Raw genomic sequence first — 18,984 nt, forward strand, 5'->3', positions numbered from 1 at the left:
AAATCAGAAATGGTGCCCCTGGCTCCATTGGCACGAAACTATTCCATTACACCCCTCAATGGTCTTGCTTGTTCTTTTGCTTTCGATCACCATTTGAATGAATGCCAGGCATTACCCACACTCGGCTCAGACAGAAATTGCAACAGGAACGGTTGCTTGCAAGGCAGCCGTGGGAAACCTCCCAAATTGAGGTCAACAGATCATGTTAAAAAAACTATTTATTACAACTGTGCTTCAACATATACACATGGAAGGGCAATGAGGAAAACTGTGGCTTGTTTACAGAAAAAAAAAACTTCAGAAAAAAATAAATAAATAAAATAATCGCCTGTAACATCTATAAAATGTTAAACTTGTATTGCACCAAAGTAATTAGGGGAGGGAGTGGGAACGACGTCAAAACAACAAGGTAGCAGTTAAAAAGTGGTGCAACTTCAAGTCAACAAATTATAGTATAAATCTTATCAAAACTAAGAATTGGCCAATCGCCATTACTTAAAACTAAATTGATTTCATTCTACATCTGCTTTCACTCTGGTGACTGATCCATGGTATCCCTGTTGAGCCGTTTCACATCTTTGAGAGACGAAACCTTCTGGGGACTCATGTCTGCAAGAGAGGCAAGTGGAAGGTGTGTGAGCACGTGATCCACTGGAACATCAAGCGAAGATACAATAGGACAAGTCACAGGGATCAATGAAATCCAGAACACTTGCGTTATAAAATTGATATCGAAAAATGAACAACTCTAAGAAATAATCAAAATATGCGATTTGGAAAATATATTAATTAAAATAAAATAGGATTCCGGTGCAAATCAGTCAATGGATATGCCTACACCAATGTTGTAGAGAGGGGAGGGGGGGAGAAAAGCTGGGGGTTGGGAGAGAAGCTAGAAGGTAGGGGAAGAGAAAGGGGGTGGGGGGGGGGGGAGGGGGAGGAGAGACAGGGTGGGTAGCACGAGAGGCGGAGAGGGAGGGAGAGGTAAGAGGAGGAGGATTGAGGAGGGGGAGGGGGGGTGAGACGGAATGGGGTGGAAGGAGGGGAGGTGAGGGGGGGGGGTGTTGGATGAAGAGTGGAATAAGGAGAGGCCAGGCCTTCCAGGGTAGGAGGGGAACAAACCAAAATAAGCCTTCCACTGACTATTTCACAGGTGGAAAGATAGACCAAAATGTCCCCCCCCACACCCCTCCCGTTGTGACTCCATGGCATTTATAAACCCCAACACATCAACACCACTGGTCCATCTCACCTTCCACCCGAGTGTCCAACGTTGCGTTGTCAAAGAAGCGGGTTCGCCGAGGAATGGTCCCACTGCCATCTTCACTGAAGAACTTGTGAGGATCCGAGGTGGTGGGTTGCCCATATTTTAGGTTGTCAAATGGAGAAAAGGGTACGACCTCAACCATGTCATGCTTCTTGACCGGAGTGCAGGGGGTTTGAGTCGACTCAGTGGAAGATACAGAGGCACGGGACTGCAACCTTTCTGAGAGCGAACTTTTTTCACTGCGCAACCGCCGAACCTCTGCCTTGTACAAGGAAGCAGCATCCTTGTACTTTGATACACAGGATCTGTAGATGGGACAATAAGTGTTTTTGAAAATGTAAAAAAATAGGAAAAGCAATGTACCATTAAAAACTTGCAAAGTAGATGAACATTGGGGGAAATATGGGGGATGGGGGTAGAGAAGGAAAGGTTAGGTAGGAGATGGAAGTAAAGACTCCAAAATGAAAGTGCAACAAATCGTTGAACCAGAAGCTAAAAGTCAAGAGAATCGAGCACAGGTGGCCGAACGACTCCGTAGAATTTGTCGCACATACCCGGACTTGACCTCGGCCAGTTCCTTCTCAAGCTCGGAAACATGGCTCTGCAACGCTTGGTTTGCGTCCTGCAAAATCAGGATGTGGGAGTTCTGCACCGTGCCGCTGCCTCCACCCTCGGTCAAATGGTGATCAGACTTTGGCACTGCTAATTCAGCAACTGTCACAAGATCAATAAACCATTGGATGGCAAGGGATGAAAAAAAAAAATCGTCACAAAAAATAAAGGTCCAAAAATCATTATTTTTTTAACACTTACAGGTGATAGTGCAGCGGCATAGCAAAAATTTAAGAAGAATTGTGCATTTTGTGATGGAAGCACCAAATTTGGCACAATGATAGAATGTTATATTTAGAACATTTTCAGATATGGAACCACTTTGGAATTCACCCCAATGTGGCCGCCATATTGGATTTCAAAATTGCGGCTTTAAAAATCTGTAACCCTTAGGGGGGGGGTGGCGGAAACAAATCCTACAGGCACAATTATTGCCCCATTCACCCTATATCTTTTCTAACATCAGTAGACACATTACAGCGGCGATTCTGAGCTCAAGGGAACATCTGGGGGTCTGGGGAGTGAAAAATTTGAAAATTTCGGCCAAAAATACCCCTAAAAGAGGTCATTTGGTGTCAAATTTCAGGGGGGGTCGTGTATTGTCCTGTAGATAAAACATGCTGGTCCGTTGATTAACCCCTAATTAAACGACTTTTTTGTTTGTTTGCTCCATCCAGGTTTCAATCATGTCGAAGCAGTTCAAGTTAGTTCATGTTACCAAGCATGTAACTTCAACGCCAAAGACGCCACTGGACTGGGAACTCTGTGTTCTGTGTCAAGTTGATATAGGAGAGTCCCTACAGTGTCCTGCTGTCACGAAAAGAACTGATGCAGGTGCTGGATACAAGACACTTGAAGACAATCTATCAGCATTCAATAAACCAGGCAAGCTGCCACAAGACGTGGACTTGCAACGACTGGATGAAGGCCAAGGGATAGCTGCCACTCTAGCTGCCCACCAAGCCAAGTGGCACAAGTCATGCAGGGTGAAATATAACACTACCAAGCTACAGCGGGTACAGAAGAGAAGTCATTCAGAGGGAAGTCCTATCCCCAGTACAATCACAGATAAGTACAAGCTTACTAGGTCTCAGGCAGCTTGTGTTGATAGCATATGCGACAATTTGTGCTTCTTCTGCCAGCAAGAGCTTGGTTTGGAGTTTCATCAAGCAGCGACATTGGAACTAGATAAACACGTTCGCAAGGCTGCAGAGTTTCTTCAGGATACCACTTTGTTAGCCCAACTGAGTGCTGGGGACATGGTTGCAAGAGAGGCCAAGTACCATAAGAAATGTTTGACATCCCTATACAACCGCGTGAGGGCAGCAAAAAAGCTTGCTGAGCAAAGCCAGAGCACGGTAGATGTCATTTCAGCAATAGTCCTTGCTGAACTGGTAACGTACATAGAGGAAACTGCTAAAGAAGAAGACACTGCTCCTGTATTCAAGATGGCAGACCTCACCAAGCTCTACACAATGAGAATGGAACAGTTCGGAGTTGTGCTGGAAACACGAGTCCATACAACCAGACTCAAGGAGCGTATCCTGGCACACTTCCCTGATCTGCAGGAGCACAGGCAGGGAAGAGATGTCCTGCTGGTGTTTCAGGAAGACATTGGCAGTGCATTAGCCAAGGCATGTCAACATGATATTGACAGTGATGTTGTGCACCTGGCACGAGCTGCAGGGATTATAAGGAAGGATATGTTCCAGTCATCTCAGCCTTTCAATGGGTCCTTCTCAAACAAATGTCAAGAAGAGTCTGTGCCACAACTGCTGCTGACAATGGTCTCCATGATTTTAGAGGGTGCAGGCATCAAAGATCAGGCATGTCAGTCATCGGCATCGGCGTCTGTGACAATAGCTCAACTTCTCAAATACAACAGTGTGAAGCATGAGAGGAGAGGTGCAGGCACAGACGTACGACACAGCATTAGTCAAGAGACTCCTTTGCCAATATATCTTGGCTTGATGCTTCATGCCCATACGAGAAAGAGGGAACTGGTTGACACATTATCTGGACTAGGGATCAGCATTGCCTATGATAGAGTGCTACGGATCTCTGCAGAGCTGGGGAACGGGGTCTGTCAGCGCTTTCGGGCGGAGAAGGTGGTCTGTCCCCCAAAGCTCCGCAGTGGAGTGTTCACCACATCAGCTGTGGATAATATAGACCACAATCCCAGTTCCACGACAGCACACGACTCCTTCCACGGAACTGGTATTTCATTGATACAACATCCAGACTATGACAATCAAGGCACAGACCGAGGTATTGTCATCATCGGGGGTGTCTCAAATGTCAAGACTGTGGAGGACCTTCCACGGTATTACACAGATGTACAACCAGTTAGTTCACTTGCCAAAAGCCACCCTGTACCAGCTGGAACCCAGGCGTCGCTGCAGAGGAATCCTGCACAAGCTGAACTGGATAAAGAGAAGAGGTGGCTCCAGACTGTGAAGGATGCATGTGACAGTGGTGACACAGAATCCAGGAAACATTTCTTAGGCTGCACATCACGCAGAGAACCAATCGGCCAAGGATACTAGTATCACAGTCACACCCACTGCCTTGCTTCCCCTCTTCCATGACCAAGCCCACTCAGTGGCAATGATCCGCCATGCCATGGATGTCGTGAAAGCAGCGATCAATGAGCTAAACCCTGGACAGATACCCGTCGTCACACTGGACCAACCACTTTATGCGATCGCCAAGCAGGTGCAATGGAACTGGCCAGACACACATGGTGAAGATCTCTTTGTGGTCATGCTGGGTGGTCTACACACAGAGATGGCAGCTTTGAAGACAGCAGGAGACTGGCTGCAAGACAGTGGTTGGACACAGGCATTGGTTCAGGCAGAGATAGCAACAGCTGGCACAGCAGACTCCTTCTTGCGTGCAGCTCACGTCAGCCATACAAGACGCGCCCACCAAGTAACTGTTGCTGCCCTACACATACTGCAGCATCGTGCATATGACATATACAACGAAAGAGCAACTGCAAGAGATGAGGAACCATTGGAGTTCGAGGCATGGTGTGACCAGAGAGCAGCGGCATGTCCACAGTTTCAGTACTGGGCCACTGTACTTAACCTGGAGCTCTGTATACTCCTCTACATACGTTCACTGAGAGAGTCCAACTTCACGCTGTACATGGACACCCTACCAGAGCTAGCTGCATGGTTCGCTGCATTGGGCCATATCCACTATGCTCGCTGGTTACCAGTCCACATCAGGGACATGGTTGGCATTGCAGAGAAACACCCAGATGTTGCTGCCAAGTTCCATGCGGGGCACTTCACATCCAAGAAGACTAGGCATGCTTTCTCCGCCATCTCCCTAGACCAGGCTCATGAACAAAACAATGCCACGGTCAAAGGCGATGGCGGGGCAGTGGGCCTAACTGAAAATCCAAGTGCCCTTCGACGGTGGATGGTGGCTGGCCCCGAAGTTGCTCGGGTCATCACAGAATTTGAGACCTCACAGCAACTGCGCCAAAGGGGAGAGCACACCCACCACCATGAGCAAACCGACAGTGTGCAGAAGAAGTTCGTCCAAGATGTCCGTGCACTGACAACAGTCATCGAAGAGATGGGCAGCCCCTTTGAAGAAGAAAGCACAGATTTGCTGGTCCTGGGCACACTGGAGATCTTGGGCCCAGCTGTTGTAGATACTGTGCATACAGCTTTACAGATTGGGAGAGATCAGTTCCATTCATTTGAGAAGGAACGTCTGGCAGACAGATCCAAGCCACTCAATGATGTCATCAAACGCAACAAACTCCCGTTGTTTTCATCCATCAAGGTCAAAGCTGCCCAGAAGAGCAAACAACAAGTAGCCTCTGCAAAGAGTGATTCAGAGCTCTTCTCCAGACTATACATCGCATGCCAAACCAGAGATGGGGGTCTCGAGCAGTTCTTCAAACATGAGAACAGCGCACATCCGCCAGCACTCTCGCAAAATGGACAGCTCCGCTTTGGTTCCAAAGCTGACTTGTTGCAGCCCTTAGAACAGCTTGTCAAAGCAAAGTCGGACCCACCACAAGTATCTTCTGTGATCCTCGATGGAGCTGTAATAGTTCAAATGCTGAGCCCAGGCCAGACCAAAACATTTCTTGACTATGCCACAAAAGTATTCGTTCCATACATTATGTCACAGCTTCAACATCGATCTCGTCTCGATCTAGTGTGGGACCGCTATGCAAAGTCAGGCAGCCTGAAGGCAACTGCAAGGACCAACAGAGGCAAGGGAATACGCAGACGTGTCACTGGCTCTGCCCTCCTACCAGGCAACTGGCCACCTGAGGGTGGTGGTGCATTGGTTCCCTATCTTAAAAAATGATCAGTTTGGGGAGTCCTATAAGTGTACCAAGTTTGAGCGTTTACCCCAATTTGCACAACGCATCAAATATCTTACCGAAAGCTGCCCCACTATTGCTCCTGGGGCTTATGGCTCACCCTGGTGGATGGTATAAACAAATCTTGCATAAGCAGCTAAATCGTGTCCTGGGACTTATGACTCACCCTGTAGGTTAGTTTGTGAACGGTATGACATGGTTGTTGTATTAAAGGTGTGACGTGGTTTAGTGAGCAACCCAACTGGAGGACGGGAATTGAAATCAAATTTTTTGAGTATACAGCAATAATAACAAATTTCACTTCACTGTAAATCAATTTCCGCCATCTTGAAATCCAATATGGCGTCAGTAAATCAACTTCTAAGTAGAACCATTCAATTCCTTGACCTCAAGTTTGTACATCCAGACACTAAAATCAAGGCTGTAGCTGGTATAGAACCAGAAATATTTGTAATTAAAGATTTTTAAGCCGCCATTTTGAAATCCAATATGGCGGCCACATTGGGGTGAATTCCAAAGTGGTTCCATATCTGAAAATGTTCTCCATATAATATTCTATCATTCTGCCAAATTTGGTGCTTCCATCACAAAATGCACAATTGGTTTGCTATGCCGCTGCACTATGATGTGTGCTTCATCCCGAGATTTCCTGAGACGTTCCGTGAAATGCCTCACCATCCGATCTTTATTTCGCAAGACTGCTTTCAAGGATTCCTGCCTGTCGGGGGCGCGCACAAGGAAAAGACGAACAAAGATGTTGCCTACACTTGTCCTCTCAATATAAACTCCCCCTTCCAAGCTCGACCGACCCAACCACTGCATGCAATACATGGATGACCCCCTTGGGAAATCACAATTGTCTATAGGATGCCGATAAACAAAGGAAAAAAAACACTTACTGCTTAATAGTTTCACAGTATTCCACTTCCATCTTCGTCAGCTTCACTTTCAGTGCAGACTCGATCTCTGTGGCAGGCAGAAGGCTCTTGCTCCGAGCAACCTGAAAAATAATGTGAAAATTCAAACGATGGTTCGCACCAAAAACATTGCACGTGGAATTTACCTTTGAAGCAGATCAATAATAAAACTGGAGGAGAGAAAATGTTCACCACACGTATAATAATAATAATAATAATAATTCATTTATTTTGTATAGCGCTTTCCAAGAAGCCCAAAGGCGCTTTGACAGAGTGCAAAACATAATGCATAACAATACATGAAAACAACAATTGCAAAAAGACAAGAATCAATAGGGAAATATTTAAAGCAAAAGGAGGGAGAAGGAGAAGTGATAGTCAGGGGTTAAATGCTGTGGGTTGAATGTTGAATGCAGTGCTGAACAGGTGGGTCTTTAGTGATGTTTTGAATGTGGTGAGTGAGGAGGAGTCTCTGATGGTGTGAGGTAGTGAGTTCCAGAGGGTGGGAGCAGCGATGGAGAAGGCCCTGTCCCCCCAGGATCTGAATTTGGTCCGGATGGGGGGGGGGGGTCAGGAGGTTGGTACCAGCAGAGCGGAGGTTGCGGGTGGGAGTGTGTCTGGAGAGGAGGTCAGCCAGGTAGGATGGGGCCAGGTTATGGAGGGCTTTGTAGGTCAAGAGGAGGATTTTGTACTGGATTCTCTGGGGGATGGGGAGCTAGTGAAGCTTGTAAAGGACGGGGGTGATGTGGTCACGGGTCCGGGAATGGGTGAGTAGACGTATAACAGACTCGGAGGAGTGATGCAGTTGAGATGATCCGCTCATCGTTTGCGGAGCTGTTCAAACTCCGAACGAGTCATGCCAAAGATTTTAAAAAAAAAATAGCCTCATGAGGGACTGACGGTTATTTACACACAGTTTCTGAGAAGATTTTAAAATAAATTAACTGAATTTGAGGTGAAACCTCCCTTTTCAGTCTCTTATAGGGCGGATCTGGATTGGAAACGACCCCATGAGAACTTACTATTCTGATGTATTTTACCAAATTTGGAACATAATCAGTCATGTAGTTTGTGAGGAAAATATGCTTGAGTGAATATGTGGGATTAGGGGAGGGAGCCCGTGGCCCCCTTTCCAGGGGCGATACGGCCATGAGGAGCATAACTAAAGGTTATTGCACGGTCTCAATGCCCCATGGCCAGTTTCGTCTGGATCCGGTTAGTTTGAGAAGATTTTTAAAAAATGAAATACCAATATTTGGGGCAAAACCCCCTTCACCCCCATTAAATGGCCAGATCAGGATGGAGAGTACAACCCCATAAGACTTTACTGTCCTGATGCATTGTACCAAATTTGGTCCATAATCGGTCTGGTAGTTTATGAGAAGATGTTTTCATCAATTCTCAACGGACGGACGGCTGGCTGGACACGGTGAATCAACTCTGAAGTCGATTTGGAGAAATAACTCAAAAATGGCATGTGCTGTTCCTTGCTCAACACTCACCATTTAAAAAAGACAGAATATGGATAAACCCAGAGCATGGCAACCATTGTGCATGTTTCATGTGTTAAATGTCCTCCCCTCCCCCCCCCCCCCCTTCGGAAAATGTGTGTATGGATCCAGCACGCACGTCCCACATGCCCACTCCCAGACGTTTACCTGTTTTCTCACTTCAAGAGGCAATTTTGTCTCTTCCAGCATACTCCTGAGCTCCGTCACAGTCTTGTTTTGTGAAGAATCGACAGAGTCCTTGCTTGCACAAAGCTCCATCTTCGATTTGAGAATTTCTACATTGCTCCTTCTCTTTGTGCAGCTGCTGTGACAATTGATCGTACATCTCCTCATGAGAGATTTTGCCGTTTTCAATTGCCAGGTACAACTCCTGGGTCGGAAGAAGGTGGGGGCAGACAGAAGATCTTTATTGCACTAATTATGTAATCACACAGAACCAGGCCAAAGAAAATGATTACAAGGATCACCCGACCAAATTACAATTTCTCACATTTGTATTTTCCAACACAAATTATATCGACGTCAGTTGCAAAACCTTACGTCCAACTCTTCTTCCATCTCGTTGGCTTTCTTTTGCAGCTCCCACTTGTCTGCCTCCACAGTTCTCCGACGTTCCTCCTCATCGTGCAGAGATTGCTCAAGGGTATGGTTCGTCGAGGACAATTTCTCCTTTTCGCGCAAAAGTTGATCTCGATGCGCCAGGGCCTCCTTTAGTTTTGCAACTTGCTTGGCCTCGGAGCTCTGCTGCAAAAAGAATGCCAATGCATTAGAATATATTTTATTCTAATTTGGGCCGGTTGGGTGGGAGTAAACCCAAAGGAACACATCTCAAGTAATATCGTGAAATCGGGGACGAAGAATACGAGGTACAGCACAACAAACCTGAACACCCATTTGAGACTGCCCTGCTTTAAGCCCTGCCATTGCACTGCCATGTTTGGTCACGTCTTGGATATTGGCAACGGAAATGTTTAGCCGGCTCTCAAGCTCTGCTGAACGTTGCTTCTCTTCCATGAGCTGCTCCATCATTTCATTTATCATCTTGTCATACGAGATTTTTCGGTTAGCAATCATCAAATACAATTCCTGAAACATAAAATGCAACCAGCATTGTTCATCATGTGGCCAATGAGGAATATTTACCAGCACAAACAACAACAACAAAAGCTCACTTTTTAAATGTGCAGATCAAACCCAATGGGATGCCCAACATGAATTAAGCACCCACTCAATGCAGGAAAACATAATACAATAAAAAGAAAACCACCATTACAAATGGAAATTCAGTGTTACAAGTAAAATTGTAACCCTCCCACAACTCTGCCCCCAAAACCAAAAATGGCAAACTGCACCAAATAGGACCTTCCCATGCACCAACATTCAGCAGTTAACAAACACATTTCTAAGGCAACAAATCAAATACATACGCAGGCAGGTCCATAAGTGTTAGTCAATTTTACAAAAGGGCCGACCTGCTTAATCAGCAGGTCAGGTTTCTCCTTATAAGCATCAATGAAGGCAAAGAGAAAGATGCCGTGAAGGTTCAAATATGTGAAGAGAGTGCTGTACATGTATTTTGTCTTTGAAAACAAATACATTTTAAACCATCGTCATAAATAAATATATTTCGGAGTAATGTATTGTTGCGGATCTCAGCGCCGGCCTTTCCCCTTACCAAGGGGGGATTCGTCCCCTTGTCTTTGACTAGCCGACGGGACCCGGGACCGATGACGTCCTTCCCGGACAGCGCGAAATAGGGTCGTAGGACTAATCACTAATACCTAATTACTCGCGCGGACCGGAAACGAGGAAATAAGCCCCGCCCGGATCACGGGTGTTGGTGGAAACGCCGAGCGGTAGCGAACCCGTGACCCAAGCTGTTATCAAGGACTAGATCCCGATCCGAGCGGTTCTGAATCGTGCCATGCTTACCCAATGGAGGAAATCACGGAAACGGTCGAATTTGGAAGGAAAAGGAATAACAAGGTTTATTCACACTTTGTACAATAAGAAGAAGAAGAATACACAGGGCAGCCTTAAACAGTCTTAACTTATGCCAAGACAAACGGGCCCGTCACACTCAGCCACACTCACACGGGGTTGCAGACGAACAGGTCGATGGTCCACGTCCAGGGATGCGTCCAGGCCGCTCGCTCTCCGGTCCCCAACTCGCACCGTGAAGTAGATGAACACAGCAGCCAGGAGCTCTCCACGTGTCGTTGGCGCGCACGGGATTATTACGGGGCGAACGGCAGGCTGGGCTTTGGCGGTTACACTCGCGGGGCTGCGTACATAATAAACGGACAGTTCAATATGCGCTTCTCAATCAAGGCCTCGAAACTGTCGTGTGCACGCCGGTCCTCTCAATGCAGTTCTCTTGCAATGCGAGATTCCTTTCAGCCAACGAGTCCTCTCCCTTCTCAACTCCGTATGCATGCGAGTCCTCGTACCAGTCCTGTCGCATGAGTCCTCCAACAAGTCCTGTTCAAGGGCTTTGTGCACACACTTATATAGCCTTGCTCAGTGCCGTATATTAACAGAGTCTGGCCAGCCTTTGATCTGCTCAACTACTGCTGTGATTGGTCGAGCCCACGTCACGTGGTTTACAGGCGCCATTTTGCATACCACCTCAGCTGAGCAGCTTTCCCGCTGCACCCATTCCGTGCCATTGCTTCGTATCGTTGCATATTTCATTTGAGTAATATTTCAATAAAATCAACCAATATGGTGTGTTGTGCCGCTTGGAGATGTTCTGTTAGACCAGGACAAGGTCGTATAATGCACAGATTTCCTCGAGACAAGGAACGAAGTGCTATTTGGGCGGTTAAAATACGCCGAGTTGGATGGAATCCATCACCTTACTCATATTTATGTTCGGTCAGTGAAATTGCTTAATATATATTGGTTTCAAATCAAAAGTGACATGACACATGTGTATTAGGTCTCTGGTGAGCTTAACATTTATTTAGTCAACCATATATATATATATTATACATATTCCCTGTAACCCTGGTGTTGGGCTAGCGGCTAGGGTGCCGGCTTAGGATCCTGGGATCCTGGGTTCGAATCCCGGTCGATCGCTGAATTAACGCCAGGGGGTTGACTCAGCCTGTCATCCTTCCGAGGTTGGCAAATTGAGTACCAGTTCACTGGTAATTCCCTGTTTGTCGTTAAAGGCAGCAAAAAGGGTTGGCGTCAGGAAGGGCATCCGGCCGTAAAACATTGCTTCAAAAAGGGGACCAAAAAACAACAACAACCACGGTTCCCGAAAAAGGCCAACCCCCACTTTGCAGGGAAAAATGGCCTCTAAAGGTGGTTATATATATTATATATACATATTCCCTGTAACATTTTTCGTGTACATATGCAGTGTATAGGGTATATATATATATATATATATATATATATATATATATATATACAGACTTGGCATTTAATATGGAATATTTTTTTGTGGGGGTGAACTTACTTTTCAAGATGACTTAGAACCAAAAGTTCATTGGAATTATGTTGAAATTATTCTAGATTTTGTTAATGTGACCTTTAAAAGAAACAAAAACCACATTTGACATTTCGAAGCAAATAAATTGATCCTCGAAAGTGATGTAAACTGATATCGAACTCAATTCACAGACAGTACTGTGTTAAACTTCTGTACGTTTTCCAGAAGTATCTCTTTATTTTCCACATTAGCCAAAAAAAAATTCAACAAAAACAAAAGCTAAATTATGACTGGGATTACGGACAGTAAAATTACAGTTCAGTACTTCGTGTAACCCCCACGAGCATTCAGGAGAGCACGTACACGTTGAGGCATGCTGTTCACGAGATTTGCCAAGGTTTGGACAGGAATCGCTTGCCATGCAGTGACAATAGTCTGCTGCAATTCACGCACAGAGGTTGGCTGCTGGTCCAAGTTGTCGATTTGATGTGTTAATTCTGCCCACAAGTTCTCTATCGGATTCATATCCGGGGACATGGCAGGCCACTCCATATGCTCTACACCACGTTCAGCAAGAAAGTGTTGGATCATGCGAGCACGGTGAGGCCGTGCATTGTCATCTTGGAAGACAAAGTTTCCTCGAAAGGCTGCACGAGCAAATGGAAGCAATGTTTCTTCCAGAATGACCCTGTACTTGAACTGGTTCAGGTTTCCATTCAAAACAACCAGGTCAGTTTTGCCCCCTGCATGAAAAGCAGCCTAAACGGTCACCCCACCACCTCCAGCTTGGACTCTTGGCACTATACAATCTTCGTTGTGGGCTTCATGCACTTGTCTGCGCACTCGGAAGCGGCCATCTTGACGATAGACCAGAAATCTGGACTCGTCACTGAAGGTCACGTGATTCCAGTGTCCTGGCTGCCATTGACGGTGCTCTCTGGCCCACTGCAATCGGCGCTGGCTGTGTTGTCTGGTCAGGCATGGCTTTCTCAGGGGACACCTGGCACGATAGCCTGCTTGAACCAGTCGTTGGTTGACTAGCCTTCTGGATACAGGCACATTTGTCAGTTGATGCCACTCAGCCCTACGCCGATTAGCTGACTTGGTACGGCCATTGCAGACTAACCGGTGCAGCTGGCGATCATCTCTCCTTGTGGTTCTGCGTGGACATCCTGGCCTCGGTATTGGAGTAGGGACACCCCTCTGAGCATTTCGTTTCAGGATCTTTGACACCTGACCTTCAGTGATGCCATACTGCCGAGCAATAGCACGCTGTTTCATGTCAGAATCTCGTAAAGCCATTTCGTAAATGACAAACAGCATTGTCAAGTTGACGGACCATCTCCAGAGGAAGCGGCAATAACTTTTATAGACGTGCAGAAGTTGTTTTCCACTAATACGGAACGCAACAACCCTTGTATACCCGATTGTGAAGCCAATCGTCAAATGTACCTGTCCTTACATTTTGTCACGCCACCTGTGATATAATCCTGTTATTGACTTCTTGCTGCAAAAGACATTCAGTGACATGGTTCTTTCAACAAAGACATCACCGAAGGGTAAAATTAACTCACCAGATTGATATACCGAGTTCAGAAAGTAAACCCAAGTCAAGAAAAAAAATATATTCCATATTAAATGCCAAGTCTGTATGTAAGGGAATATGTATAATAACTGAAAATCAGGTATTATACATAATCCCTTATTATACATATACCCTGTAACATGCACTGTTTATATATGCTTATATATCAGGAAATACTTGTTTATGACGCAATATTTGTCACTGTTTGTGTCAGTTTCCTGAGTAAAGTGTTCTTTGAAAACGTAACATTTTTTGGGGGAAAATAATACCGTTTCCAAATATTATATTGCCAAAAAAAGCAGTTAATTTGGATTGTTTCAATAGATAGGACTGTGCACAACGTGTGGGTGTAGGTTGATATGGAGCCCCAATTCAATCTGAACAGCCTGCACTCCCGTACGGCAGTATTTGTATTATTTATTAATGGAAGAAGTGTGTATATGCTATAAACATAAACTGTTTTTCTTGATTGATAAAGAATAACCTCATGACCATATGAATTGTTTCTTCCAAGACCATTTTGATGAATCTCAATACGAGAAGAATAGCCATGATGGCAAGAAAAAGTTGAAAATGAACGCTGTGCCTTCCATCTTTGCATTCACTTTTGCTGCAAAGAAGGGAAAGGCTCCTCGTAAGTCACCCCGGAAGAGAGGTGGTCCGGCTACAAAAAGTCCACGCGTGGATCACACGCACACAAAGAGCCAGCCATCCTGCAGTACTGCTGAAGGTCAAACATAAACACCATAATTTATATTATTAACGATAAGTTATTGTGTTACAATAACATTTGTCAAATGTTGTCAAGTTATAACAACATTTGTGAACCCAAGCTAATTAATAAAATAATAGACATTGTACTTTCGTAGCATGATGGGAATATTGTATGTTACGTTTCCAGATAATAGATGAAAACTAGTATACAAGCTCCATTTTATCAAATTACAATTTCATGCCAAGAGAAATAAAATTTATCAGTATGCTGTATGCAGCTGACAATAAATCGTGTGCCGCGACAGGCAAACAATTCGTGTGAATAAATGACGCCGCTTGCAGATTTTATTATTCCAATAACAAACAACACGTCACTTTAACTTGAATTAGTTGTTCCTCATTAAATCTGCGACCAAACAGTAATAACATCGATTCCCTCGTCACAGAACTGCAGGATTGCCACAGCTGACATACATCTCGCAGTGCCAGCGTGCGTGCTGCTGGTGATGGTAACGCACTCAAAGTTAGGTATTCAACATGGCGCCAGTATATATATATATTTTTTGTATACAAGATCGAGGCTCGTGAAAGAGCGAACATTAATCACACAGAAAGACAAACCGACACATAAAACATATAACATCGGGAGCGGTAGACAAGATGGGGAGAGAGGGGGAAGGACACAAACACAACATTTGAGAGCAGGGACCGAGAGACATGGAGACATCGAGAGATCTGAGAGAGGGCGAGGGCTTTGGGGGTGGGGCATGGGAAGGGGGGGGGGCTGGGAGAGGGATAACACATATGGACACTGCCAGGATTTCCAGGAAAGAAGTTGGAATTTCAAACAAGGTGGATCTGGGGTAAATTAGCGGGCGTAGAAAAGATCAAGGTTTTGGATGGGGGAAGATAAGAGATGGTGGTGAACAGCTGTTTTAAAGACCTGGAGGGAGGAGTGGGATTGAAGGGAGTGAGGGAGTTTGCTCCAGAGGCGGGAGAAAAGAGGAATGAAAGAGTGAAGGTGAGCAGAGAGCCGAGATTTCGACAGTTTAACCATCAGAGGGTTGCTGGCAGATCTTGTGCGACCTGTATGAATATTTGGGGGACAGAGCACAGAGAGAGCTGGGGGTGCAAGGCCGGAGAGGAGTCGGTAGAAGACAGAAAGACCACCTACCTGCCTGCGGTGAGTGAGTGAAAGGCCCTCAGAGATAGCTTCATCGCGGGAGATTCCAATAATTCTGAAAGCTTTGGTTTCAACAGCGTGAAGCCGAGCTAGGTGTGAGGCAGGAGCACCGGCCCATAGGGGAGAACAGTATTCCATTGAGCTGCGGATGAAAGCCTTGTATGTGGTGAGGAGCTCAGGTGTGCCGAGGAAGGACTTCGCATGACGGAGGATGCCCAGTCGGCGACTGGCTTTGGAGGCCAGCTTGGAAATGTGGTTTTCCCAAGAAAGATCATGGCAGATAGTGAGACCCAAAAGCTTGAGCGACAGAACTTCTTGGAGAGGATTGTTGAGAAAGTAGATGGGAGGGTTGTCCAGTCGATCTTTTCGGAGAGACATAGTAAGAGTGTGAGATTTGTCAGGATTGAAAGACATGTTCCACTTGTTTGACCAGTCTGTGATTTTGTCCAAGTCTTCAGAGAGTGAGGAGGCTGCAGACTGCCGATCTGAGGGAAGAGGAATGGAGCGGCAGAGAGTGGAGTCATCAGCAAAGAGATAGAGAGGATTTTCAAGAGAGTCAGAGAGATCATTGATGAAGACCAGAAAAAGCTCAGGGCCCAGAACACTGCCTTGGGGAACTCCAGCCTGAACAGGAAGAGGAGATGAGAGAAACTCATTCAGGGCCACACGTTGACGACGACTAGAGAGGAAACCCGCCAGCCATGCATGGAGATTTCCATGGATACCAAAGGAGGAGAGTTTGGTGAGCAGAGCGGGTGCCAGACCGTATCGAAGGCATGTGATATGTCGAGGGAGACAGCTCTAATTTCCTGTTTGGCATTGAGGACCTTCATCCATTGTTGAGACAGCAGAAGCAGCATGTCCAGAGTAGAGTGACCTGGTCTGAAACCAAATTGATGATCAGAGATCAAGCCATTGGAGAAGAGGAAAGATTTCATATCTGAAGCAATGATGGATTCCATGACTTTGCTGATAATTGGGAGAAGGCTGATTGGTCTGTAAGAGTTTAACTCTTACATGTTGCTAGGATCTGTTTTTGCACCTTTTTTGTGCAAAGCGGTGATGTTGGTTGATTTCCAAGCAGATGGCAGTTGACCTTGAGCAAAAGAGAGGGTGAAGAAAACAGAGAGAGGGTGAGATAGAGCGGCAGAGCAGGATTTTAGGACCCGTGGGCTGATGCCGTCGGGTTCAGTTGCAGAATCAGAGTCGAGGGTTGACAGAAACTTTTCCACCTTGTCAGGAGGAAAGGACACGGAGTCCAGGAGCAGCTGGGTACGACTGGGTATGGTGGGTACAGAGAGGGATGGGTTTGGGACACAAGATTTAGAGGCAAACACAGAGTTGAGGCATTCAGCTTTTTCACGTGCGGAGTCAGCTGTGTAGCCGTTTGAGGTAAGGGAGGGGATGGAGGGGGAACAAACACCAGAAACGGATTTGACCAGACGCCACCAGGATTTGGAAGAGGGAGACAGATAAGAGAGTTCGGTCTTGAGAACGGAGAGATATTGTTTCCTGGCTCTCCTGAGGGTGGACACACACTTGTTTCGGGCTTTGTGAAAGGAAATGAGATTTCCTTCCGTTGGATTTGCTTTCCAGGATACGAAGGCAAGTTGTTTCTGGGCAACAGCCTCACCACAAGATTCCGTGTACCATGGACGGGAGGAAGGGTATGACAACTGAAGACGAGATGGGATAAATCTGTGCATGAGAGAGCAATTTACTTTGGAAGAATTCCCAGGATGAGTTGATGTCAGAGGTGGTAGAGATGGGAGACCAGTCCAGATGATTGATGGCTGCTTGAAGACCGTGGCAGTTGGCCTGAGTGAAATGCCAGACTCGCCGACGCTGAGCAGGCTCCCTGAGAATGGTCAGAGAGATGTCCACTTTAACAAGGACATGATCAGATGATCCGATTGGAGAAGAAGAAGAGCAGCAGACATTTTCAGGGAAGTTCGTCATAACCAAGTCCAGAAGAGAAGATGCTCCGTTGACTAAGATCCAGGTCGGGAAATTGACAGATTGTGTCAGTCCCAGTGAGTCGCAGAAGTCCTTTGCTGAGGAGCCATTGCTGGTGAGAGAGGGAACCCACACCAAGCCAACTGGCATGATGACAGTTGAAATCACCACATATGAGGAAGAGAGAGTTGGGATGAGTAGATAGAAGTTGGTCCATATTATCAGACAGCGAGATGTTGATGGAGTCATCACTGTTTGGTGGACGGTACAACACATATATGAACAAGAGGTGGGAGCGAAGGGGAAGCCGTAGCCAGAGGTATTCCTGGGGGTGAGGTGGAGAGAGTGCAGTGCAGGGCGAGTGAGGAAGAGAGTTTTTGATAAAGATAGCAACCCCGCCTCCAGGACGAGGCTCAGGTCTATCATACCGGAGGAGGGAGTAACCCGGGAGAGATACTAAGGAATCAGAGACATCATGAAGGAGGAAAGTTTCTGTTAAGCAGATCACGTCTGGTTTGACAGAAGCAACCTGTATGGAGAGATCAGTTAAGTTTGAACGAAGGCCCCGGATGTTTGAGGTCCATACCGTTAATGAAGAGGAAGGGGGAGCATCGGATACAGAACAGGGGGGAGGAGGGGTAGGGTAGGATGTGGAAGAGGTGGAAGAGGTGGAAGAGGTAGGGAGAGCTGTTGAAGGTGTGTCAGAGATTTCAGAATAGCTCGGAGAAAGGGAAGGATGGGGCGGACAAAAGGTTTGATGGTGATTGGGTGATGCACAATGAGGTGTTATTTGAGGAGGGGGAAGAGCGAGGCAGAAGGTTGGGGGAGATGGAGGTGAGAGTTGGAAGGGGGAAGAAGCGGGGAGGACGCTTTGAGGAGGGGAAGTGAGAGGGGGGAAATTGAGAAGAAATGAGGGTGGGGAGATTTGAAGGGGAGGGGCGAGGGGGGAGTTTGGGAGGGAAGGGACAAGGGGAGGGATTTGAAAGGGATGGGATATGGGGGAGATATGGAGGGGAGTGGTGAGGGAGGAGTCTAGGAGGGGAGGGGTGAGGGGGAGTCTTGGAGGGGAGGGGTGAGGGGGTAGTTTAGGAGGGAGGGGAAAGGGGGAAGATTTGAAAGGGATGGGTGATGGGGAAGATTTGGAGGGGAGGGGTGATGGGGAAGATTTGGAGGGGAGGGGTTATGGGGAAGATTTGGAGGGGAGGGGTGAGATTTGATTTTAGAAAGTGTACGATTAATGGGAAACGAACATTTATTGCAAAATGAGTTTCTTGTGACCTTCGAGTTAAAAATACGTTTAAGGATGCTGGATGGAGGATGGAGTGCAGGAGAGTTTAGGGAATGTCGAAAAAAGGCACTATAGGAGATGGAATTTTTTTTGGGGATGAATAGATTTGGTGAGCAAGTCGAAAGCAGCCTTTTAAAGAAGAAGAAGAAAAAGGT

At 46.3% G+C, this 18,984-nt stretch overlaps 2 protein-coding genes across 4 annotated transcripts in view; both read right to left on the reverse strand.

Moving 5' to 3' along the window:
- Positions 1 to 209: 209 nt before the first annotated feature.
- On the reverse strand, positions 210 to 8,214 carry LOC137430507 (uncharacterized). The gene is made up of 6 exons (XM_078782647.1): positions 8,191 to 8,214; positions 7,133 to 7,233; positions 6,842 to 6,951; positions 1,822 to 1,981; positions 1,253 to 1,572; positions 210 to 609 (listed from the first exon to the last, which is right to left on the reverse strand). Exons 1-6 carry the CDS (start codon positions 8,212 to 8,214, stop codon positions 530 to 532), a joined length of 795 nt encoding a protein of 264 aa, XP_078638773.1. The 3' UTR covers positions 210 to 529.
- Positions 6,857 to 18,984, reverse strand: part of LOC137431011 (uncharacterized) — a 53,386-nt gene continuing 41,258 nt past the window's right edge. For 2 of the 3 annotated variants that reach the window (XM_078781316.1, XM_078781315.1), the window contains exons 2-6: positions 9,544 to 9,747; positions 9,202 to 9,405; positions 8,821 to 9,031; positions 7,133 to 7,233; positions 6,857 to 6,951 (exon numbers count right to left, since the gene is read on the reverse strand). In XM_078781316.1, the coding sequence (XP_078637442.1) occupies positions 8,822 to 9,031; positions 9,202 to 9,405; positions 9,544 to 9,735 (606 nt within the window). In that variant the 5' untranslated portion in view covers positions 9,736 to 9,747 and the 3' untranslated portion in view covers positions 6,857 to 6,951; positions 7,133 to 7,233; position 8,821. The remainder of the gene's footprint in view (positions 6,952 to 7,132; positions 7,234 to 8,820; positions 9,032 to 9,201; positions 9,406 to 9,543; positions 9,748 to 18,984) is intronic. The other variant, XM_078781317.1, reaches the window with a different exon arrangement.

This window comes from Myxine glutinosa, chromosome 7 (assembly GCF_964187855.1).
Source record: "Myxine glutinosa chromosome 7, kmMyxGlut1.1, whole genome shotgun sequence".
Lineage (NCBI taxonomy): Eukaryota > Metazoa > Chordata > Myxini > Myxiniformes > Myxinidae > Myxine > Myxine glutinosa.

Excerpts from the sequence above, each read along its gene's own strand:
- LOC137430507 (XM_078782647.1), bottom strand. The coding sequence starts at position 8,214 with ATGACTGATTATGTTCCAAATTTG. Across the intron at positions 7,234-8,190 it reads CTGATTATGTTCCAAATTTG|GTTGCTCGGAGCAAGAGCCT; the intron begins GTAAAATACATC and ends ATTATTTTTCAG. Across the intron at positions 1,573-1,821 it reads CTGGCCGAGGTCAAGTCCGG|ATCCTGTGTATCAAAGTACA; the intron begins GTATGTGCGACA and ends TCCCATCTACAG.